General features: G+C 42.0%; 2 protein-coding genes across 27 annotated transcripts in view; both read left to right on the top strand.

Moving 5' to 3' along the window:
- The first annotated feature begins 85 nt into the window (after positions 1 to 85).
- On the top strand, positions 86 to 4,105 carry PPCS (phosphopantothenoylcysteine synthetase). Of its 3 annotated transcripts, XM_025983697.2 has the most exons (3): positions 86 to 831; positions 1,001 to 1,104; positions 2,835 to 4,105. In XM_025983697.2, exons 1-3 carry the CDS (start codon positions 324 to 326, stop codon positions 3,156 to 3,158), a joined length of 936 nt encoding a protein of 311 aa, XP_025839482.1. In that variant the 5' UTR covers positions 86 to 323; the 3' UTR covers positions 3,159 to 4,105. The 3 variants fall into 3 exon arrangements, with proteins under 3 accessions (XP_025839482.1, XP_072579754.1, XP_025839483.1); XM_072723653.1 differs by lacking the exon at positions 1,001 to 1,104 and having other exon boundaries at positions 298 to 831; positions 2,835 to 3,684; XM_025983698.2 differs by lacking the exons at positions 86 to 831; positions 1,001 to 1,104 and adding an exon at positions 1,185 to 1,322 and having other exon boundaries at positions 2,835 to 3,684.
- Positions 4,106 to 6,689: 2,584 nt separating this feature from the next.
- The window catches only part of CCDC30 (coiled-coil domain containing 30), a 118,664-nt gene continuing 100,091 nt past the window's right edge, over positions 6,690 to 25,262 (top strand). For 5 of the 24 annotated variants that reach the window (XM_072723641.1, XM_072723649.1, XM_072723629.1 and 2 more), the window contains exons 1-4: positions 6,764 to 7,148; positions 15,777 to 15,855; positions 18,141 to 18,261; positions 22,000 to 22,192. In XM_072723641.1, the coding sequence (XP_072579742.1) occupies positions 22,160 to 22,192 (33 nt within the window). In that variant the 5' untranslated portion in view covers positions 6,764 to 7,148; positions 15,777 to 15,855; positions 18,141 to 18,261; positions 22,000 to 22,159. Of the gene's footprint in view, positions 7,149 to 7,336; positions 7,614 to 15,672; positions 15,856 to 18,140; positions 18,262 to 21,999; positions 22,193 to 25,262 lie in introns of all 24 variants that reach the window. The other 19 variants (XM_072723630.1, XM_072723631.1, XM_072723639.1 and 16 more) reach the window with 19 other exon arrangements.

Below are 25,262 nucleotides of genomic sequence, written 5' to 3'. Positions count from 1 at the left end.
TCCCGAGGGTTAAAAGGTTCGGGCAGCGTGACTTCAGTGGAATCGAAGCGCAGGGAGGCGGGTACGGTGGCCGGCGAGCGGCAAAGGCAGCCGGAGGAGGACGCGAAGGGGCGGCTCCCCGGGCCCTTGCAGCCCTGCCCAGCCGCCAGCCCCCGCCAGCCCCCGCCAGCCCAGGGTCACCTCTGCGGCGCTCCGGCTGCAGACACCGCGGGCAGCCGCGCAGGACGGGAGGCGCGGCGCCGCCGCAGGGGGAGGCCCGGCCCCGCGCAGCCGCAGTCGCGGCTCATGGGAGCGTGCGCGAGTGCGGAGCGCGCCGGGGGCTCATGGCGGAAGTGGACCTGGTCGCCGAGTTTCCCAAGCCGGCGGACGCGGCGCGCCGCGGCGAGGTTATGGCTCGCTTCGCCGCCAGGCTGGGCGCGCAGGGCCGGCGGGTGGTGCTGATCACGTCCGGCGGCACCAAGGTCCCGCTGGAAGCCCGGCCAGTGCGCTTCCTGGACAACTTCAGCAGCGGGCGGCGCGGGGCCTCCTCGGCCGAGGCCTTCCTGGCTGCGGGCTACGGGGTCCTGTTCCTGTACCGCGCTCGCTCCGCCTTCCCCTTTGCCCACCGCTTCCCGCCCCAGACCTGGCTGTCGGCGCTGCGGCCCTGCGGCGCGGCCCCTCCGGGCTTGCTGAGCCTGCAGGCCGAGGAGGATGCTCTTCCGGGCTTCGCGGCGGCCCTGCGCAGCTACCAGGAGGCTGCGGCTGCCGGCACCTTCCTGGCCGTGGAGTTCACCACCTTGGCGGACTACTTGCACCTGCTGCAGGCTGCGGCCCAGGCGCTCAATCCGTTGGGTGCGTGCCCTAGGAGTTCAGGGTTTCCTGCAGGCGGAGCCGGCCTCCCCAGGCACTGCCCCCCTCACCTTCTCGTTATCCGCAGTCTGACCGCCGGGGAGCCTCAGCTGAAAAGGAGCCGATCCCATACCCCACTCCGATTTATTACACCCTGTGCTTCTCTCCGCAGGCTCTTCTGCGATGATTTACCTGGCTGCGGCCGTGTCAGATTTCTATGTTCCTGTCTCAGAAATGCCTGAACACAAGATCCAGTCATCTAGGGGCCCACTGCAGGTGATGGGCGCTTCTCTTCCAGAGATCTGATCCCCCATAATCAATCTTGGGTTAATTCCCTCTTGATCTGGAGATGGCCTTTCTGCATTCCGTATGTGCTAGGCGCTAGGGATACAGAGATGACTAAGACACCGCCCTCCCTCAAGAACCTCACAATCTAGTGAGGGAGCTGGACACAGACATAATTACAGTACAGAGGGATAAATGCTCTAGTAGAGGTACGTACAAAGTGAAGCCAGAGCATGGGGTGAGTGCATTCTCGGGGAAGTCAAGGAAGGCTTCCTGCAGTGGATGACACAAACTGGGTTTTGAAAGATGAACAGACTGTAGCAAAGTAGGGAAGGTCCTTCCAGAAAGAGAGCAAGTTGGAGTTTGGAAAGGAGCAGCGTGCTGCCAACCGGAGTGGTTTGGTGAGGCTGGAGAGGAGGGAGAGTGGGGGCGCAAGAGGGGCGGGCAGACTGCAGAGAGATGCTCTCGTAGATTTTGTACTGCTTCTTAAGGAGCTTGGAGCTTAAGTTTTCCTGTGGCACTAAGGAAAACTAAAGAGAACGAGGTAAAGTTTCCGTTTGAAAAGAACATTCTGGCATCACTGTGAAAAGTGCATTAGAGAGTGGCGGGTGTAGGTTGGCAACGTGAGGGTGGTTGCTGTAGTTTAAGGATAAAGGGCGTGGGGTGGGTGGCTAGTGGTGTGGTTGAGATGTTGAGGAGATCTGGCATCTTGGAACCTGAAAGAATTCTTCGTTATGATCCAAGCAGAAGTTAAATAGGAGACACTATCTGTGGGACACTTGGTGACTTTGTAGGATACTTCATTTGTTCGTTTCTTCAACAAATATTTATTGACTACCTGCTATATGCCAAGCACTGTAGTAGGTCCTGAAGGTAATGTAGTGTAAAGAAACGTACTGCGCCCTTGTGTGGCTTATAGTCTTCAGAGACTATAAATAAGTCAAATGCATCCTATGTTAGTGAAAAATGCTAAGCAGAAAAATTAAGTGGGGAATGCGTATATAATCCCCATCACACTTGCTAACTTTCTGAAATCCTGATAGTTACCGTAGTAATTTCATACTTTTAAAATTCTGGGAGCTTTAGCTTATCCTGTATTTCTTAGTTCTTGAAAGTACACAAACGACTCAACATTCTTAGGAGGGATCAAGGACTACCGTAGTAGTAGGACTTTTGATTAAATGAAAATAAAATCAGTTCTATTTCTTCAATGCTAATATGTGTTATGAGTGACAGTTTTTAAATGGAATCCAATAGCCATTCTACTGGCGCAAGAAATATTTTAGGCTGAGAGGTTTAAAAACCCAACTTGAATTAAATTTCTACCAAGGTCACATTTGCCTTACCAATTTGCATGAATAGATTATTTGCATTTTACTTGAGAGTGGTTTAAAATAAGGGGAATGTTTTAAGAAAATACAGTGCTGTTTTCAGAGCTCTGTTAATGGTGATGGTGGTAGGGCAAGGTTAATTCACAAGATGTGGTTTGTGTCAGAATTTGTATGAAGCCTTGGAATTAGGTATCCTTACGAACCCCACGGAGCCAAGGTTCTTAAGCTAAGCATTTAAAATGCTCTGATAAGTTTGACAATGAGAAATCCCACTTAAATTGACATAGCCAAAAAATCTGAGTCCCCGCTTCCTTAGTTTCCCATGAGACTGACCTGGTAGATAGATAGTGACCTGTGTTTGCTTATTAAACTTTTCTTTTTCTGATACAGATAACAATGAAGATGGTGCCAAAAATGCTTTCTCCTTTGGTTAAAGACTGGGCTCCCAAAGCATTTACAATTTCCTTTAAGTTGGAGACTGACCCTTCCATCATGATCGATCGTGCACGGAATGCTTTGGAAGTTTATCGACATCAAGTGGTGGTGGCTAATAGCCTTGAGTCACACGGGTCCTTTGTGATTATTTTAACGAAAGACTCAGAAACCAAGATACTGCTGTCAGAGGAAGAAACAGAAAAAGGTATAGATATAGAAAAGAAGATAGTAGATGACCTTCAGTCTCGACACACAGTTTTTATACATGACAAAAACTGAAGTAAAAAGAAAAGCCTTTGTTTGTAGGATCAAAAATTGTTCAGTGGATCAGGGCTCTTATAAGTGGTAAAAACAAATCCTTTGCTATCATAAAGACAAAAAAATGAAGGGAAAAAACTGTGAGTGGTATGCAGATAAATATAGTTTGGTATTTATCTTTTAAAGATCATTTCATACTCAGTAAAAATGAAAAAAGCAAAGCAGTTATGATCAAACCACCTGACACACTTACCTGATTATCACCTGGATTGTGAAAATGAACACGAACTGTTGCTCACCTTTAAAAAAAAGAGCTTATTGGGAATTATATTTCTCAGAATCTACATGTGAGGCCTGAATATCAACCTTCTTCATATTATGAGGATTATGGATGCATGAATGGCCATGCCTTAATGATCAAATATTTCTTGATGGCCTACTATGTGGTAGGCCCAGAGGATTATGAGGATTAAAAAGATGATTAAATATGTCTCTGGGAAACGGATGTATGAAAAATAAAGTGCAATAAAGTGTGCCCAAAAGCCAACACAATGGAAATGATGTTTTTTGGAAATTTATCAAAGGTGGGAGTACGAGAGGACACTTCCCTTAAGACAGATTGCCTGTAGAATGACGAGCTTCCCACTACATTCACTTTTTGCTCCTTTTCCTAGATTGACTCCATTTGAGTTAACAGTCTATCTTTCATATATTTTAGAACTCTTCTTAAGGGAAACTTAATCTGACTCCTACTTCATGACTTCTGCCCTGAGGGAAGCTTTACAATGTGAGGAGTAGGGACTTTGGAAACATCTCAGCCAAGTTTGGCCCTTCCAGCTGTGTCAACCGTTACCTGTGTAAGCTTAGACCCTTGACTTAATATCAACTTCCTCATTTATAAAACAGAGATAATAAATCTGAGTAATGTCCTTTGTTGTGAGGATTAAATAAAACAAGAGAAGACGTTAGCCTGGTGTCTGGCATGTAGATTTTTAACCTGCATATAAATTTTTTTCAACAAGGATATATTCTGAATTCTTGATTTTTCAGAGTTCCTCTCACTATCCTCGGCTTTGGGTTGGGAGTACAAGAAGTGTGGTTCAGAAAAATGCCCTAAATGGTTGGATTGTCTAGAGTGTATGTTGAGAAAGTACCATTAATAAGTAGGTAAGCAGGGACTGTACTTCACACATTTGATTTGAAATGCATTTAGTGATATATCATGGATTTGGGAAGGATAGCCCCCCAATGTGTCCGATGACAATGGAACAATAAATTTTAGTTGAAAAGATTTGAGCAGAGGAAAAATAACTGCAGCAATTAGGACTATTCTGGAAGCAGCAGTCCCATTGAGCAAACATTTTAAGAGAACTTAAGGTCCATTTAGCAAAAACCTCGAAGATGACAGGCTTGGTCACCAGTGGCTGCAGTACTGAAGGGCTAGGAGGTAAAAGATTGATTTCCTTCTCTACATCTGTAGTTTCATGTGGACGATGACTATCATTATGATGTTTGAACGTCCAATGAGGGTAAATGGAGTGAAAACTAGAAGTGATCTCAATGTTTCTACCATAATTACTTCCCTTGGGAACCATTTCCTATCCTGTTGTATTAGGCTTACACAAACACCACTTTCCTACATGGATTTATATAAAGTGTTTTCCAGTTCAGTTCAATTTTCATTTGGAGCACTTAAACAGTGTTTACACACGCTGAAATTCCAAGAGGTTTTTTTTTTTTTTTTTTTTTTTAAACAGCAAATAGCGTGCAAAGAAAGAAATACTGAAAAGGAACACGAGTCAATGAGAGCAAATGAGAAGGCACTTGATCTAGATTGGAGGACCAAGAATTGTTTCCCTGAGGAAGTGACACTTGAACTAGTATGTAGCAGTTAAGTGGACTGGAAGTGATGGTGATGGGCATTTTAGATCGAGAAAAAACGCTTGTAAGGTAGAAATGATTGAAGCACTTCCATAAAGGATAAGATCTGTCCAAATAATGCACCATCTGTCCAGATAGCTGACCAAGGTTTGGAAAGGATCCTATAAGACTGAGATGTAGGTACCTATTTGAGGTATCAGCAAAGCAATGATTTGACCCAAAACATGGGTCAAATCATGCTTTGATGAACTAACTAGAATCTTGCAATAAGAGCATTTAAATGAACATGATATAAACCAAGCCTCTCTTAAATTGTCATTTAGAAATTTTTATTTTGCGTGACATCGGTGGAAGAACGGTTCACTCAAACAGCATTTTCACTGCTTAGGACCTCAAAAAGGGCTTCTGTCTTAGGGACAATTCTAGTCGAGTCCGGTTTCTTCATTTTTACAATAATAAAGCCAGGTCCAAAAAAAAAAAAAAAATGCGGTTTGTCATAGGCGCCCCAGGTAGTGACAGACCTAGGCTTAAAACTCAGAACTCCTGACTCTCTCTTTTAAGAATGAAGTTCTGGGGATCCCTCGGGTGGCTCAGTGGTTTCTGCTGCCTTCAGTCCAGGGCATGACCCTAGAGACCCGGGATCGAGTCCCGCGCCTCAGGCTCCCTGCATGGAGCCTGCTTCTCCCTCTGCCTGTGTCTCTGCCTCTCTCTGTGTGTATCTCTCATGAATAAATAAATAAAATCTTATGAATGGGTAAGAAGATGTGCTTTATGTATACAATGGAATATTACTCAGCCATTAGAAACGACAAATACCCACCATTTGCTTCAATGTGGATGGACCTGGAGGGTATGATGCTGAGTGAAATAAGTCAATCGGAGAAGGGAAAACATTATATGGTCTCATTCATTTGGGGAATATAAAAGTGAAAGGGAATAAAGGGAAAGGAGAGAAAATGAGTGAAAATATCAGCGAGGATGACAAAACATGAGAGACACCTAGCTCTGGGAAATGAACAAGGGGTGGTGGAAAGGAAGGTGGGTGCGGGGTTGGGGTAACTGGGTGATGGGAACTGAGGGGGGCACTTGACGGGATGAGCACTGGGTGATATGCTGTATGTTGGCAAATTGAACTCCAAAAAAAAAAAAAAGGAAGAAAGAAACTAAAATATTAAACAATAGTCATGTGTAAGATTGAGGGACACTGAGGAATTAAAGCATTCTAAAGTCCATGTTCCTGCAAAATATTTTTTTAAAAAATGGCCTTGTAAGATAAAAACAACAACAAATTGATGAGAACTTATTAATGAAAGCAAGCTGAATTAAGTGAAATAAAGATTTTTGTTGCATCTCAAAAAAAATTTAAAGGTAAAAAAATAAAAATTAAAATTAATAAAATCTTAAAAAAAAAAAGTTCTTTCTAGAAAAATAAAACCAAGGTTATCAGGCCGGGTCTCCAACTTAAGGCCCTGGCGGGAAACTGCTTGAGGGTTATAAATGCCCGCTGACAAAACTTAGCCTCGAAGTAGGGACTCGCGGAGCTATGCTGTTACCATGGTGACGGCCCAGCCAATGGAATCAGCCGTACTTTCGTTCCTGCCGAAAGACCCCGCCCCGCGACCCGGAGACTAATGGGGTGCGCGATCTGCACAGGAAGGGCAGCCCCTGAGCCAATAGCGCGCGTCGTTTCTATGGTGCCCGCCGGAAGGGCGCCTCGGCGTCTCCGCGGCCAGCGCGGTTGCTATGACGCCGGGGCCGCCGCAGGCACCTGCGGCTGGCGGCTGAGCTGAGTGACCCGGGGCCTCCGACTCCCCGAGAGGCAGCTGGCGGCCCAGGTCCTGAGGTTCCCGCGTTCCCGCCTCAGCCCCTTCTGCGTTCCTTTTCAGCGCTCCAGGTCTTTCCCGCTCTCGCCTGTATGGCCCGGAACGGGAGGAGAGGTTCTCCCGGCTCTGCCTTTGTCGTCGCGGCCCGGGCTGATGCCGCCTGAAGGGGGACTCGCCGGCCTCCGGGGACACGGCCGCCGCGGGCCTTCAGGGCTGGGCCGCCGGCTGTACTCAGGCCTCGGGGCCCCTTCTCACCGCCCAGGCGAAGACTCAGCCCTGCGCCTCCACGGCCTGGCCTCCCCCGCTGGTAGGCTCGGGAACAAAGAACTGCCTTTTTCTGCCTTTTTTGGGGGGGTGGGGGGTATGTTCATCCTGCAGAACCCAGATTCCCGATGAAGCTCTGGAGAGGCCTTTTGTATCGTCAGCTGCAGACGTCACCAAGTCAGTTACCTTGCGCCCTTCGAGCTACAACCTCCTCTTCTCTCATCCCCCCAGCACCTGTCCTCCCACCCTGCTCATCCCACAGCCATCTCCACCCTCTCTCGTCCACGCTGTGCATCACTGACTGTCCATTGGTCTCCACCACCCCTGCCATCTGCAGACCGCCTCCCTCCGCCTTTCTGCTACGATGATGCTTCGGGTAGCTAAGTATCCCACATTCTCCAGCTCTGGAATCACTGGGAAGATTTTTTCTTCTTCTCTATTTCTCTGCACTATGGCAAGCTTTCCTGGCTTGGGTAAACTAATCGGGAGCGTGAAGAAGCGCACATTGGTAAATACACACAGTAAATTTCTGCAGGCCTGGTGTGTTTTGAAAATCGGATGGGGAAAGTCAAAATGCATTTTTTTTAGGCCCGTCCCAGGCTTACAGAAAGAAAGAAGATGGTTCCTTGCTCACGTGAATATTGTGTTAGGTATACGTGATGTATTCATGCGTGGGAAGAGATCATTGGAAATGATCAACTTTAAGCGCATACAAACACAATGCCTTGATAGGATCGAACTTTCTGGAGAGGAGTTGCTTGAAACAGTTCTTGTGCCTTCTTTTCATATGAGTTTCTCTCTCTTCTTTTTTTTTTTTTTTATTTAAGATTTTATTTATTCATGGGAGACACAGAGAGAAAGAGAGAAGCAGAGACAGAGAAGCCGGCTCCATGCAGGGAGCCTGATGCAGGACTCCATCCCCAGACCCAGGATCATGCCCTGAACTGAAGGCAGACACTCAGCCACTGAGCCATCCAGGCATCCCTCTTTCTTTCTTTTTAAATATTTATTTATTTACTTTAGAGAGAGAACAGGAGCACATGGAGGGGAGGGACAGAGAGTGGGAGAGAGACAATGCTCCAGCAGACTCCCCCCTGAGCAGAGCCAGAGGGGGTGGGTGGGCTATCTCAGGTCCCTGAGATCAAGACCTGAGGCAAATCAAGAGTTCCCTGCCCAACCAACTGAGCCACCCAGGTGCCCTTTCATGTCAGTTTCTTTTTTGTTAAGATTTTATTTATTTATTCATGAGAGACAGAGAGGCAGAGACACAGGCAGAGAGGGAGAAGCAGGCTCCCTGAGAGGAGCCTGATGTGGGACTCGATCCCCAGACCGGGATCATGACCTGAGCCAAAGGCAGATGCTCAACCACTGAGCCACCCAAGTGCCCTCGTGTCAGTTTCTTAACCAGAAAGTTCTTTGTGATGTGAGCCAAGAAACAGAAACAATGAGGAGTGATTGAAAAAAAAAAAAAAGTATTTCTAGCAAGGGAGTAGGCTTAAGAGTCCTAAAAAGACTGGAACATAGGACCTTAAAAATAGAATGAAATTCATTTAGAGCCAGTGCAATTTTTTTTTAAGTTGGAAAACTTTGCCTTAAAGTATGTGTTCCTTGTTGAGTCTTACTATTTCTTTTTCAGTACTCAGGTTTAAATGAAAACTATTTCCCTGCATGAAGCAGGCTCCATGCAGGGAGCCCGATGTGGGACTCAATCCCAGGTCTCCAGGATCACACCCTGGGTTGAAGGTGGCACTAAACAGCTGAGCCACCTGGGCTGCCCAGATGTCTATAATTTTTAAATTATATTTGTGTAGAAGAGAAAGAAGAGTTAGGGTGAATGGCCTATCTGGGTATATGAGTTTTTGCAGGCATTCTATTGACTTCTTTTCCCTAATGTCACTCTAAGACCGTTAGATCTAAAACTCATCCTTTGCTCAGAGCCAGAAGATGTGCTATAGCATGAGGTATGGTCCTGGCCCTGTCATTGTGTTTTGAGGGCATTTGTAGGGGAGTTAAGAACAAGTAGCAAAGACACTGCACCCATTCTCCTTGCCATATTTCCATTTAAAATTCTTTGTCTCAGTTTGCTTTGACAGTTTTACCAACTCATTCTTTACCTCTTGAAGTTTGGGGTGAGGGGACTCAAAAACTTTTTAAGACAGTTAATGAGCATTTATTCAATATCTGCTTTGTAGAGAATCATTTGCATGTATGCTTTGTTATGTGGGTAATTTTATTTTTTTATTTAAAGATTTCTTTATTCATGAGAGACAGAGAGAGGCTGAGGGAGAAGCAGCCTCCCCACAGGGAGCCTAATGCAGGACTCAATCCCAGAACTCTGGGATCACGACCTGAGCCAAAGGCAGATGCTCAACCACTGAGCCACCCAGGTGCCCTGTTGTGGGATTTCAGGTGCAGTTCAGATGTTAGAGCATTTATAATTCAAATAATGGATTTTTTTTAAAAACGATTTTATTTATGAGAGAGCATGCACGAGCTGGGTGAGGGGCAGAGGAAGAGGGAGAAGCAGACTCTCTGCTCAGCATGATCCCTGAGATCATGACCTGCACTGAAGGCAGATGCCAAATAATGGATTTATATCACCTCAAGATCTGCTTTTTTAGAATTTTCAAATTACTTAACCATTGAGTCTCAGTGAACCAACCTGGAAAAAAATGTGTGTTCTGGGATGTTGCAGGAAAACAGGCAGAGTGACCCAAATGTTCAAAGTCATGGAGATATAAGCAGCTTGGTGGGGATCTGTAAGTATACCAGCGTGGAGGACTAATGTCAAAGTGTGGTGGAAGATAAGGCTATGGAGATAGGCAGGGGCAGGTTGTGAAGAATCTCTGCTGCCCAGCCAAGGGGTGCGAACTCTTCCTGGAAGCAATGGGAATGATAAGCAGCAAGTGATTTTGCATTCAGGACAGTCAGTCTGAGGGCTTTGGATGGAGGCCAGCCTGGCAGCAGCACATCAGTTAAGGATGCAATTACACCAAACTGGACAGGAAGTGAGGAGATCTACACTAAGGCTTCCTACACTTCCACACTTAGATAAGAGGTGGAATCTACACATTCAGGGACTGGTGGTTAATCAGAAGGCAGGGCCATGGATGACTCCCAGGTTTCTGGCTTGGGAAACTGTTTCGATGGTTATTTTGTTAACTGCTGACCACAGAAGGAGAAGCAGGTGGAAGGGAAAGATGAATGGATTCAAGCTGAGTTGTTCATTAGACAATTGGATATGCATAGGTCTTAAATAGTAGACTCATTTTATGTTGTCTTCCTAGCCGACATCATCTTCTCTGGAATATGTACCTCTCCACCAATCTTTATTTAAAGAATAGGCTTTGGTGAACCCCTACTTCCAACCCATTCCAGTGACAATGGACTGAATGAGGATTGTAGAAACTAACTTTGGAGAGGGGGACACCGTTCATTGGATGAGCAAAAAATAATCAACTCTCATGAATTTGAATTAAAAGACAAAGGACAGAAATGACTTAATCTGAAAAGTTACTAAGGCTTAACACATGAATGGCTATTTTTAGCCTGGCTGATGAGCAAGCAGAGAAAAATCTATCCTTGTGGAGAAGCAAGTAAATTGGGGCAGATTCACATGGAAACTCAGAGCTGAAAGACCTCAGGAGTCAGGATAGACTAGTCCAATCTAGTCCAGGGTGGGCTGTCCAGTTCCATATCCAGTTCCTATGTAGTCATATGTATGTTCCAGTATATGCCCTTTTATCTTATTCTTTAATTAACCCTCCTACGATAGTTGGGATTGGTTGGCTGTAAGGGTCAGAAAACTCATAATTAAATGATTTGAAAAGATAGAAATTTATTTCTCCCAAGTAAGAGTAAAGAAGAAAGCAGTCCAGGCAGTGTCTTAAAATTGTCGGAGAATCAGATTTCTCCTCTCATGATAGTATATTATCTGTGGCACGTGGCTTCTACCCCATGGTGTTCAGGATGGCTGCTCAGGCTTCAACTATCTTGTGTGTATTCCAGCCAGTAGAATGGAGGAAGGAGTGGGGAAGGGTGGTCTCATTCCTTTCTGGGCATTTCCTAGAGGTGGCTCACGATGCCATTTACATCCCATTGGTCAGAACTTAAATCACATGGCTATATCTAGCAGTGAGGCAGGCAGCCATGTGATCGTTCAAGAAATCAGTTACGCTGTGGGAAAAGGGAAGAATAAATATTGGGGGACAACTGGCAGTCTTTGCCACACCCACTTGTGTTTGTTCTAACTTCAGTGTGTTTCTGTTTCTTCCCATTTTTTTCTAGATAGATCTGGAGTTTAGTAAAAATTGATTATTATTTAACCCTAACAGCCCCATAAAGTAGGCATTATTAATAAACCATTTTATTTGAGAGTAAATAACAGTTGAAAGAAGTTAGGTGACTTGCTTAGTCACAAAGCTAGAGAGTGGTGGAGCCGAGGTTTGAACCCAAATGTCAGACTCCTATATCCATGCTGTTAACCACTATGATAGCGAGAAAGGCAGAGAGCCAAAGACATGATTCTTAGGAATGGCATCCTCTCAAGGGGCTATGGAAGAAGAGGATCCCAGGAAGAACACAGAGAAGGAAAGGCTGGAGAGGTAAAGGTAAAAACAGGAGAAAGTGATGTCACAGAACAGATGATGGAAACACTTTCAAGGAAGAGGTGGACATACTGCAGAGAGATCACAGAAAAATTACAGAAACATGTCCAGTTTGTTTGACATTTTGAAGGTTATTGGTAACTGATATCTTGAGTCTCATGCTAAGAACAGAAGCCAAAATGCGGTTGTTTGAGGAGGGGTAGACAAATTAAAAGGATGATAGTAGCTTCAGAGGAATGTGGTGGGGTCAAAGGAGGGTTATTTTTTATCTTTATTTTTAAGACCAGAAGCATCTTTTTTTTTAGAGAGAGAGAGAAAGAGAGAGTCCATGTGGGGAGGAGCAGAGAGTGAGGAAGAGAGAATCTTTTTTTTTTTTTTTACATTTAAAATATTTATTTATGCTGAGTGAAATAAGTCAATCGGAGAAGGACAAACAGTGTATGTTCTCATTCATTTGGGGAATATGAATAATAGTGAAAGGGAATATAAAGGAAGGGAAAAGAAATGTTGGGAAATATCAGGAAGGGAGACAGAACATAAAGACTCCTAACTCGGGGAAATGAACCAGGGGTGGTGGAAGGGGAGGAGGGCGGGTGTTGGAGGGGAATGGGTGACGGGCACTGAGGTGGACACTTCACGGGATGAGCACTGGGTGTTTTTCTGTATGTTGGTAAATTGAACACCAATAAAAGTTAATTTAAAAAAATATATTTATTTATTTATTTATTTATTTATTTTCATTTTAAAAATTTAAATTTGCCAACATATAGTATAACACCCAGTGATCATCCCGTGAATTGCTCTCTTCAGTGCCCATCACCTAGTTACCCTATTTCCCCACCCACCTCCCCCTCTGTAACCCTTTGTTTGTTTCCCAGAGTCAGGATTCTCATGGTTTGTCTCCCTTTCTGATTTTTCCAACTCAGTTCCCCTCCTTTGACTATTTCTTGTATTGCACGTATGAGTGAAACCATATGATGATTGTCTTTCTCCGATTGACTTACTTCACTCAGCATCATACCCTCCAGTTCCATCCACAACGAAGCAAAAGGTGGGTATTCATCTTTTCTGATGGCTGAGGAATATTCCATTGTTTACATATAGAAAGAGAGAATCTTAAGCAGACTCCACATCTAGGATGAAGCCTGATGTGGAGTTCAGTCTCATGACCCTGAGATCATGACCTGAGCCAAAAATCAAGAGTCAAACACTCAACCAACTAGCCATCTAGGCACTCTGGGATGAGAAACATCTTGAGTGAAGAGCAAGAGATCAGTAGAGAGGGAGATCATGAGTATACAGAAAAGAAATGGCTTCCCTGAAGAAATTCTAGATGGGATGGGATCTAGAACACAGTTGAAGAGACTTGCTTTGATCAGGAGGATGGAAATCTCCATTGAGTCGAGAAAAAGCAAGGTCTCTAAAGATGAAGGCTAGTATCTTGGTGTTAGGGAAGAAGCTGACCAAGTTTTATGATGACTTTAGTTTTACTAGTGCTGTGGGAGATAAGGTCATCTGCCAAAAGAAGGGAGAGGTGAGGTTTGGAGTTTAATGGGAGAGATGGAAGTTCTGAATAGTTGCTGAGTGAAATGGTAGCAGAATCTGGTAAAGAATGCATAGATTGATCTGACAATAGAGAAGCTTGGCTCAGACTGCAGGCCATGATTTGTAATGGCTCCAGTTTGTTTTAGTTTTGCTTGTTTTATTTTTCTCTACTACCACTCAGCAAATGAAAATAGAGAATAGTCAAATGGTCAAGCTTTTGCAGGACTGGGATTTTCAGGGAAGGTAGGGACATGGAGCAAGATAACTGGGGACATTGATGAGAGATTGAAATGATCAACTATTGGGTCTAGGCTTGAGGGAGAAGCCAAAAGTATCTGGTGGTTTGAGAGATGTTATGGCCTAGGGACAGGTCTTACTGCCATTGCAGAATAAGTACCGCTTAAGACAGCAATCATTTTATACTCATCAGTATATATATGTGTGTGTGTGTGTGTATAACAAATAATAACAAGTGTCGGCAAAGATTTGAAGAAATTGGAACCAACCCTTCTGCATCATATGGTGGGAACATAGAATGGTGTAGCTGCTTTGGAAAACAGTGCAGCAGCTCTGCAAAAAGTTAAAAAGAGTTATAACAATTCTACTTCTAGATATATACCGAAAACAATTGAAAGCAAGGACTTAACCAGATACTTGTACATTCCTGTTCACATGTTGATTCATACAAGTTGAAAGGTGGAAACAGCCCAAATGTCCATTAACAGATGAATGAATAAACAAAATGTGACACATATACACATGCAGACACACACTCACGTGCACACCCACTCATGCTATTATTCAGCCTTAAAAGGGAGAAGGAAAACACGAGTGGGGACCAGATGATGGGAGTGGGATGGGGAGGAACACAAGAAGATTTTTAACTGCAACTCATGAGGAAGACACATGGGGTATAAAGATTAAGACCTGGATCTTTGTTCTTTCAGTGTGAGGTTCAGATGATAATTAGAATTCTATATATGTCCATTCTAACTGTTGATGTGAAAATGATGAGACTGAAGAACTTAGCAAGAAAGGAGAAAAATAGTAAAATATGATTTTGCTATCAAAGCAAAACTGAGTATAGTTTGTGTAGACTATCTGGAGTATGATAATCATTATGCAGATCACTACAATTAGATTAACTTGGTTGAAAGTGATGTTTGGGGAGATGCCTGGATGGCTCAGTGGTTGAGCGTCTGCCTTCAGCTCAGGTCGTGATCCCGGGGTCCTGGGATCGAGTCCCACATCAGGCTCCCTGCATGGAGCCTGCTTCTCCCTCTGCCTATGTCTCTGCCTCTCTGTGTATCTCTCATGAATAAATAAATAAATAAATAAAATCGTAAAAAAAGAAAAAAGTGATGTTTGGGGCACCTGGGTAGCTCAGTCGGTTAAGTGTCTGCCTTTGGCTGAGGTCATGATCCTGGGGTTTTGGGATTGAGCTCCTCATAGGACTCCCTGCTCAGCAGAGTCTGTTTCTCCCTCTCCCCCACTCCGCCCTGTACTCACTCTCTCTCTCTCTCAAATAAATAAATAAAATCTTTTTTAAAAAGTTTGTCATATTCACAGCTAAAGGTTCTAGTAACAGAGAAACACAGATCATCAATCAAAAATTTATCTTTCACCCACCATTATAGTGTAAGCTGTTTTGTAGCATGTCTACTTTTAACTTAAAAAACTAAAGATAATATTGATGGCAGGCTTGTATCAAGAAGTTTTGGAAGAGAACCGAGTGAGTTAGAAGTCAGCAAAAATTCAAGCCATATTCTGAGAGCACAGTCATTCCTTGGTACTATGGAATCAATGAGTTCTCTAGCTTCCAGAGGAGTCTTTTTATCTCTCAAATTCAATTGAGGGAAAAAGGCTTCTTTGGAATTTATAACTTTGCAAGGGGCCTTTGGGTGATTTTCAGATTACTAAATTGTAAACTTCAGAACTGGGCATACAGAAAAGCTTGTATTTTTTTAAAAAACAGACATTTGGGGGATCCCTGGGTGGCTCAGCGGTTTGGCGCCTGCCTTTGGCAAAGGGCCTGATCCTGGAGTCCTGGGATCAAGTCCCACGTCGGGCTCCCTGCATGGAGCCTGCTTCTCCCTCTGCCTGTGTCTCTGCCTATCTGTGTGTGTGTGTGTCTCTCATGAATAAATAAATAAAATCTTAAAAAAAAATAAGACAGACATTTGCCTTATCTATCATGTATCTATCTACATCATGTCATCATGTCTTTTTTTGTGTTGGCTTTTCATGTAAATGTTCATCATAACTGGACAACATATCCATTAACAGGAGAACTGAACAATACTTTGTACAGAGTCTAACTCTAGGTGTATATATGCACCAGCTTACTTGCATGCTCAGCTGTATGCGTGTGTATGCATGCATGTGCCTACACATACACTTATCTCTTTTACAAAGGACAAGTTCAGTTAGAATATGTACTGCATCATCTCAAGAAAGAAGGAACTGAACCTCTTGTTGCTACAGAAGAACCACTCTATTTTGTTTGGTGCTTATTCCAGAACAGTGAAGACGGGCTGAGCACTGCTAACCAGAAATTTAGAAGAGCTTATGGTGAAGCACATGGAAGAAATGAAAGAAGTGAGAACTAATAATATAAAGTTTTAAGATATCTATGATTTTGTTCATTGTCCTTCATTAAATTGACACATTAAAAAACCAACATTTGAATATTCCTGTGTAGTGTGCAAAGCACTTGGCACATATGTTTTTGTTTTCTTTCCTTGAAACGTGCCAACAGTCTGTCTGTTTTCATTTCCAGTAGAGTACACCTACAGGTTATCACCTAGGGATGACTGGTTAGATATCCAAATAGGTCTGCTTAGGGTGGCTTGCATTATCTTTGTAAATTCATCCTTGTTTCAATAACTGACTCGTTAGCTGACTCTCGTGCTTTTATAGCTTGGAGGCTTAGAAACCTGATTAGTCATGTACTGTGAGTGGATCTGTTTCTCAAAGGTGACCTTATATTAACTACACTCGCAGAGAAGTTTGTAGAAAAATAGATAGCAGCTTACTAATTGACAAAAAGAAATGTAATTGCCACAGGAACCAGGCACGCATGTCCTGTGGCTGATGGATTCTTTTGTCTACAGGTACATTATATTACAGATGTTTACTTGTTGAACAAATGATTATAATTTTTCTAGCACTGGCTAAGATAACCACAATAGGGCTCTCTATAGCTGTCCTTATTTCTCGACCTGTTATAGGCTAGAACCAGGGTAACTAGCCCTTAGATGAGTAGGTAATGGCATCTTTTGACCTTCTTATCACTCTTTTGATGTTTCCAATACTGATCAACCTACTTTTTGACATATTCTTTCTTTAAATGAGTTAAAAAAATACTCTCTCAGGTTGTTTGAAAATCACTCTGCTGTGTTTCAACATCTCAGCTCAGGCAACTTACTGATTTTTAAATTTAACTGTTAGAGGACAATTTGATTTTCAAACTCTTAAAGAAGAATGCAGCTCCTTTAGAACAAAAGAAGGACAGCATAATAGACCATAAACTTTAACATTAGGCAGATGGGGGTGGAAAATTGCCTTTACTACTGTCTTTCTGTGTTAAGTTAGGTAACTTCTTTGAACTTGAAATTCCTCATCTATTCGTTGAGGATTGATAATAGCTTCTTCAAAGAGATGTGTGATGTTTACACAGGTTAAAGTACATAGAACATTTCACACACATGTATTTGACACCTAGCAAGTACTCAGTCAATTATTATTAAGAAACAGGTATTATTGTTCCTGCCATTTTGAAGAGAAAGTAATTGAAGACTAGCAGGAAGTTATAAAGTTAAGTGGCAGTGCTGTGTTACCTCTGCTATACCATTCAGCTTTTTGTTCATATTGCAAGATGTTGTCCAGTAGATTTCAACACAGTTCAGCAAAATGCAATTCAGTTACTTTGGCAGTCTACTTCTAAGCACTTTGGCACGTAGGCTAGAGCTCAGCCTCTGGGTCTGGCCGGGCAGTGTGAAGTCTAGCCCCTCCCCTTACTTCCTGCATGACAAGGCAAATCCCCTAGGCCTCCAGCAGCCTGCTTCCTCCCCTAGAAAGTGAGAGGGTAATAGTCTCATAAGATTGTAGTGAAAATGAAGGCTTTGATCTCCTTATTCTAGTGTCTGGAGCATTGAGTTAGCTTTTAATCTATTCTTATGAACTCATAAAAGTACCTTTTAGGAAGCTGCCATATTAACCAGAAGCTATTTTTAAAAAATACTCAACAATTGATTTTTTTTTCAAAAAAAAATTTTTTGAAGATTTTATTTTTTCATGAAAGACACACAGAGAGGCAGAGACACCGGCAGAGGGAGAAGCAGGCTCCATGCAGGGAGCCCGACGTGGGACTCCATCCCAGGTCTCCAGGATCACACTCTGGGCTGCAGGCGGCGCTAGACCACTGAGCCACCTGGGCTGCCCTTAACAATTGATTTTAATTCAATCTTATGTTAAGATTTCAGGCATCATCATTGTTGTTAACATAGGAATATAAACAGTTATTGTGGGGATTTTTCTCTGTTCGTGGGTATCATTTTATATTTCCTAAACTATAGATAAGGAGACTTGATTTCAAACCTGATTTGTTAATGGGGAAAAAATTAGAGATTGTGAGTGTCTGCGAAATTTGTGGTGGTGTGTCATCATGTCTATGGGAAACGGTCTGTTAACATAAAACAGCTGGAAGGAAGTTTAGGGAGGGAAACTCACATGTAAGGAAAGCCAAGTTTTCTTTTTATTTCTTAGATTAGGGACATGATAGTATGGTGATCTCTTAATGACTCTTTTACTTTATAGATTCGATGTAGGTTACTATATGAACAATGGACTAAGAGTAAGAAAATGTGTTATTTTCTTTTTAGGTTAAAAAGTATGCAAGTCATGTCCGTAACTTAATAGAGGAAAGAGAAGTATTTTCTCACAGTTGTGAAAAGGAAAACAAACAGCTTAGACATGTGGTTAAAGAACTCCAACCCAAACAGGGTAATCTTTCCTTTTGTAAAAATGTGAAGTTTATTTTTTTTCTACTTCTAAAAATAATATGTGACAAATTTGGGAAATGCATAAAAGTAGAAGGAAGGGGGAAAATTACTATATAATCCTCCACTCCAAGAAAAGTACTTATAATGTTTGGAGTGTATTTTCTGCTTGGTGTTTTAAATTATCTATTCTGAAATAGTCAGGAATGTGTGTGTGAGAGAGTACAGGATGGTTATTTCCTTCAGTGTCTATTCTGGTACTTACTACACTATGTCATAGTGACCTGTGTCAGCTCCTCTGGGCCAGAGATCATGCCCTGATCGTAGTGGTTTCTGTGTTCCCACAGCACCTGCCTTGTAAAGAACTAGCACATTAAGGAATGTTCATCCCTTAATAATAATAAAAATAAAGTAATAATACAGTAATAAATATAATAAATAATAAAATAAGTAAATAATAATAATAAATATTAGGAAATATTTATTTAAGTACTACAGAGCTACAAGAGAAGACCTGGATAGAACCCCTTTAGAATATTTTGGGTTTTTTTTAACCTCACAAATTATATATGATTATTACTAGTGTTGGTGGTTATTTATATTTACCAGACATTTATTATTTTCTTTGCTCAGCATTTTCCCTTGCATCTCAGATATTCCATATATTCCATTTGGAATCATTTTAAAACTGTCATGAGGGTCTGCTGATGGAAGTTTTCTCTTTATTTTGAATCTTAGATGGAGGGGTTGAGTGAAGTATAGGACATATTTCATCTGTTCGGCACTCTTGCTTCATTTATTTTCCTTTCTTGTTTTCCATTGAGTATACTGAATTTTCTTCTGCTGCTTTAAAAGTTTGCATTCTATTTTTGTTTGTGTGGTAGTTGCATTTCTAAAAAAGATTTTATTTACTAATGGGAGACATAGAAAGGCAGAGACATAGGCAGAGGGAAAAGCAGGCTCCCCATGGGGAGCACAAGCAGGACTCCATCCTAGGACCCCAGGATCACAATCTGAGCCCAAGGCAGATGCTCACCCCTGAGCCACCCAGCTGCCCCAGTAGTTGCATTTTTAAGAGTTTTTCTATTTCTTCTGGCATTTTTAGTTATTCTCAGCAAGAGGTTGGTTCAGGGCTCTAATCTGCTGTTCTGTGAGAAATGGAAGATACTGTTATGTCCTGCTGCCAACATAAATTAGCTCATGAAATATTGGTAAATAAGGGAATGATGTCATTTTAACGCAGAAGTTCATATACAGTGTACCCCAGCATGTTAATGATTTGGGCTTACCAGCAAGCATTGGAGTTTATACATGAAGCTAATTTGTCCCAGAGTCTTCTTTGGAGTTCAGTTGGGCCACATGTTTCTCCTTGGAAGTGCTTATGCCAAGATATCCCTAATCTTTGAGCATTTTGCCTTTGTTTTCATAACTCCACAGACTCAACTCTTTTAGCTCACCTTTATAGCAAGCCTGATTTTTTAAAAGAAGGTAAAAGTCCTATATTTACTATAGTATTTCTTTATTTTTTAGGAATTTGATGTATCTCTTTAAATGTACCAGTATAATTATTAGGATTGTCAGTGTTTTTTATAGCACTCCAGTTACACAATGACAGAAGTTTGGAATTGTCTGTACCAATCTGTTGCTTCAATAAACTTTATTATTTTTAGCAAGCAGTTTGCAAAATACAAGTTTGTTTTAGAAACATAAAAATCACTTCAGAAATGCTTCTATAATTAGGGTATTTTTTGAAGGTAGGGGTAATATGATTTGATAATGGATGTAATGTTAGGTGGGAGAAAAGGGGAGAAATCACTGGTGACCCAAAGCCTTATGGCTGAGTGGTTGGATATTAGAGGTCCAGCTACTTAGGTTGGGGAGCCTATGGGAGGTTCCATTTGGGGAAGACAGTAAAGAGTTTGCCTTTGGACATGTACATTTCGATGCATGTATTAGATATCCAAGTGGAAATGTCAAGTAGACAATTGTGTATGTTTGGAAGGAACCGCAAGCTAGAGCTGTGAATTTGGGAGTCATCAGCAAATAGCCAACACCTAAAGCCTTGGGACTATAGACAGTTATCTGGGGAATGAAAAGAAGATTAAGGGCTGGGCCCTAGGCATTTCTATGTTTAGAGTTTGGAAAGGGGAGAAATTAGTCAAGGAATCTGAGAAGGAGTGGCACGCATGGTAGTAAGAAAACCAACAGAGTATGATGTCCCAGGGAGAAATGATGAAAGCCTATTATCTTTGATATAAGTGGGAATGGGATTCAGTGCACAAGGGGAGAGTCTGGCCTTAGGAGCAAGGATAGTTTTTGTTAAATCTCACAAGATGGAAGAGTATGTGGGAATTGGCAGATATGATAAGAAGAGTTTGTGGAAATTGGAGTGCTGCTTTTTTCTCAGTGAAATAGGAAGCAGGTTATTCAGCTGAGAGTGAGGATGGGTAAGGAGGTGTTGGAGACTTGAGGAGAAAGAGAAATGAAATAATGGTCTACATCTCTAGATAATGAGAGAGAGAATTCCAGGGAACTATGGGAGGATTGGTGGACAACAAGGATCCACTTGAGGTGAGTAGTGAGTAGACATGAATTTAGAGTGAAACCAATTGCCACTGGCTGTGTGGTTTTCTCCAGCAACACTCAGCTTCTAGAGTGAGGTGCAGGAGAGGTAAAGGGTTAGATTTAATAGGCTGGAGTTCTGTCAACTAAGTGTAATGGAGAAAGAGGGGCAAGAAGTTGTGAGTGTTTTCAAGGGGGTGATTAGGGACACCTGGGTGGCTCAGTGGTTAAATGACTGCCTTTGGCTCAGATTGTGATCCCGGAGTCCCAGGATTGAGTCCCGCATCAGGCTTCCTGCATGGAGCCTGCTTCTCCCTCTGCCTGTGTCTCTGCCTCTCTCTGTGTGTCTCTCATGAATAAATAAGTAAATCTAAACAAAAAATCAAGGGAGTGATTATAAGGATGAACTGATTAGATGAACCTAGGTTGATAAGAAAGTAAATGAGGACAGGAGTGGGATGAGGAACGTTAAAAAGTGTTTAAAGCTAGTGGATTATAGTTGCCATTATGGTCAAAAACTTGTTGACATCTAGCTACCAGAAGTACATAGGAAAGGATGATTGGAGAATGGGATGCTTGAAATTGAGACTAGGGAGTTGCTGCTAACAACAAGGTCTAGAGAATATCTGTGGAGTAGAAGCTGAGATGAGGTAGCAGACTCAATCTGAAGTTAGTTGGTGAAGAGACTGAGAAGCCAAAGCACTAGAATAATCTACCTGAATATTGAAATCACCAAGAATTTTGGCAGGGACTAGTTAAGTAACCTTATACAAACTAGTTGGCTTGTTGGTGCCTGCATCCTTGTCTCATAAATGGAATAATCATGTTCCCTACCTAAATGGATTGTTGCAGGGATTAGATTACATAAATTTACCTTAAATTTATGCTGCCACATAGTAAGCACTCAATAAAACAACAAATTTTAAAGTTACACAACAGTAAGAATATCTACCACTTTTGAGAACCTTTCCCCACTACTTTTTTTGTTGTTGTTATTATTTCTGAAAGTTTGCAAACACTCTGAAGAGATGGGGAGAAGAGTGGTAGTAGCAGTATAGCTAATTTAAAAAAAAATTAACTTGCATTAACACACTTAAGAGCACACTTAACACCTTATAACAGCAGTTTTTTTGCCTGCATTCCTTTTAACAGTTTTGTTTCTGTTATTTCTTCATAACAGAAGTGCAAATAAAAGAGATTGAAGAAGTGTTGTCTCAAGAGGGTTTGTCTGAAATAGCTCTGGGCAGCCCCAGGGAGCAGATTGAGTACTTACTGGTAGAAGAAGCACATTCTCAAGAAAACTGGAAACTGGGGGCCCCAAGCCAGAGTCCCAAAGACATATGGCCAGTCACCTACAGGAAAGACTTGTCCAGGTATTCTGAAATTAACTAGGTAGTTGAATAAGAGGCAGGCCAGTTTTTTGTTTGTTTCTTTAATAATTCATTGATTAAATGATCAGGAAGTCAGTTTTAATAATGCTTACATATATAGGGTGGGTTTTTTGTGTGTGGTGTTTTTTTTTTTTAACGAGTGACTTGTTTGAGAGAGACAGTGCACGCGAGAGAGACAGTGCACGCGTAAGCCAGTTGGGGGAGCTGCAGAGGGAGAGGGAGGAAGATAATCTTTTTTTTTCCCCAAGGTTTGTGTTGTAATTTTATTTTTTTATTATTATTTTTTTATATAAATTTATTTTTTATTGGTGTTCAATTTGCCAACATATACAACAACACCCAGAGCTCATCCCATCAAGTGTGGAGGTTCCTCAAAGAGTTAAAAATAGATCTGCTCTATGACCCAGCAATTGCACTGCTGGGGATTTACCCCAAAGATACAGACTCAATGAAATGCCGGGACCCCTGCACCCCGATGTTTATAGCAGCAATGTCCACAATAGCCAAACTGTGGAAGGAGCCTCAGTGTCCATCGAAAGATGAATGGATAAAGAAGATGTGGTCTATGTATACAATGGAATATTCCTCAGCCATTAGAAACGACAAATACCCACCATTTGCTTCGAGGTGGATGGACCCGGAGGGTATTATGCTAAGTGAAATAAGTCAATTGGAGAAGGACAAACATTTTATGGTCTCATTCATTTGGGGAATATAAAAAATAGTGAAAGGGAATAAAGGGGAAAGGAGAAAAAATGAGTGGGAAATATCAGAAAGGGAGACAGAACATGAGAGACTCCTAACTCTGGGAAACGAACTAGGGGTGGTGGAAGGGGAGGTGGGCGGGGGGGGCGGGGGTGACTGGGTGAGGAAGACAATCTGAAGCAAACTTCCCTACTCAGTGGGGAGCAAGATGTGGGGCTCCATCCAAGGACTCTAAGATCCTGACCTGAACCAAAACCAAGAGCTGACCACTCAATCAACTTTGCCACTCAGGCACTCCAAATATATAGCTTTTATGTTTGCAGGAACATCTCTGCCACTTGTTCGTGGTATGACCTTGAGCAAGTTAGTGAACTTTTGTGAGTCTTGATTTTCTCATCTGTAAAATCTGAGATCAACCTAACTACTCCACGAGGTTATCATGAAAATGAAATAACATGTATAAGACTAGAATAGTACCTCACATATTAATTAGCATTATTGTGGGGGGTTTTTTCCTCCACAGAAACATATAATAAAAAGTGAAAGATTTATGCCATCTGAAGAGAAATCAGAATATTAATTAGCATTATGGTTAATTGTTTATCGAGAACTTTCCATCTGCCAGGCTCTGTCCCAGTGGATGTAGAAACAAAGTCAAGTTAGACATGATTTGGGCTTGCAAGGAACTTACAAGCTAATGGATGGAAGAAAAAAGCCAGTGATTATAGTTCAGTGTATAAAGTCCCATGATAAAGGAAGGCACAGAAGGCTCGGGAAACTGAGAGGAGGGGCTGAGTCAGATGTGATAGGTGACCGAAGAACATCTTCCATCTCTCATCTTCCAGAGGAGATGTTGAGTAGTATTTTGAAAGCTGAATATGTATTAGCTACATAAAGATGCTGGGAAAGGCATTCCTAGCAGAGGAAACAATGTGTTATTACATGTAGTTCACGGAAGTGAATGCTAAGTAATGTGGCTGGAGATGTTTTCAGGAACTACATCATGGTGAGATTCATACACTAATCTCAAATTTGGACTCAGCACCCAGCAGTGTTCCTGAACCATACTAGAGGCATAAAAACATTTTTTAAAAAGATTTTATTTTTCAGGGATCCCTGGGTGGCTCAGCTGTTTGGCGCCTGCCTTTGGCCCAGGGCGCGATCCTGGAGTCCCAGGATCGAGTCCCACATCGGGCTCCCGGCATGGAGCCTGCTTCTCCCTCCTCCTGTGTCTCTGCCTCTCTCTCTCTGTGTCTATCATAAATAAAAATAAAAAAATAAATATTAAAAAAAAGATTTTATTTTTCAGTAATCTCTAAACCCAACAGGTTGCTTGAACCCACAACCCCAAGATCAAGAGTTGCAGGCTATGCATATTGAGGCAGCCAGGTGCCCCAAGGCATAAAAACATTTAATGGACTTTGTTATAGAAGGTCTGGAGAGGCACTAAATACTCTTAAGAGGAAAGAGTAACAATCTGATTCATGTTACTACAAAATCTAGGATTTTGATTTTTGATTGTATTGAATCAGTTTAAGAGGAATTTACTATCTTACAATATTGATGTGATCTGTGATCATAGAATATCCATTTATTTTTTAATGTATATAAGTAAAGTTTTACGATTTTCCCCACAAACTCTTGTACTCTTGTTACATTTTTTCTTAGGTACATCATATTACTTCACATTTTTGGATGCTATTAATAGCAAATGTTATCTTCTTAAAAAGAATTTAATATTCTAACTATATGTGGCTGGTATTTAAAAATGCAATTATTTTTTTTAAAGATTTTATTTATTTATTCTTGAGAGATAGAAGGTGAGACAGAGCCAGAGACACAGGCAGAGACAGATCCAGAGGGAGAAGCAGGCTCCATGCACCGGGAGCCCGACGTGGGATTCGATCCCGGGTCTCCAGGATCGCGCCCTGGGCCAAAGGCAGGCGCCAAACCGCTGCGCCACCCAGGAATCCCTAAAAATGCAATTATTTTATACTGACATATCTAACATTGTTGCTAAGGTTTTTTATTCATTTTACTTATTTATAAACTACTTTTTCCTCTTTATTTTTATTTATTTATTTAAGTAGGCTTCACACCCAGTGTGGGGCTTCAACTTACAACCCCAGATCAAGAGTCATGTACTCTACCAACTGAGCCAGCTAGGTGCCCCTCTTATTCATTTTAATAATTTATTAGAAGATTTACCTGTTCTACCTGTACAATCAAATATCTGAGAATAATGATACTCTCATTTCTTCCATTTCAGTCCTTACTCTTTCCATTCTTTCTCTCTCTCTCTTATTTTATTTTTTTTTATTTATGATAGCCACAGAGAGAGAGAGAG

Source organism: Vulpes vulpes, chromosome 10 (assembly GCF_048418805.1).
Source record: "Vulpes vulpes isolate BD-2025 chromosome 10, VulVul3, whole genome shotgun sequence".
Classification (NCBI taxonomy): Eukaryota; Metazoa; Chordata; class Mammalia; order Carnivora; family Canidae; genus Vulpes; species Vulpes vulpes.
Note: the sequence above shows the minus strand (reverse complement) of the source record. Positions and strands in the feature narration are given on the sequence as shown.

Excerpts from the sequence above, each read along its gene's own strand:
- PPCS (XM_025983697.2), top strand. The coding sequence starts at position 324 with ATGGCGGAAGTGGACCTGGTCGCCGAGTTTCCCAAGCCGGCGGACGCG. Across the intron at positions 832-1,000 it reads CCAGGCGCTCAATCCGTTGG|GCTCTTCTGCGATGATTTAC; the intron begins GTGCGTGCCCTA and ends TTCTCTCCGCAG. Across the intron at positions 1,105-2,834 it reads CATCTAGGGGCCCACTGCAG|ATAACAATGAAGATGGTGCC; the intron begins GTGATGGGCGCT and ends TTTCTGATACAG.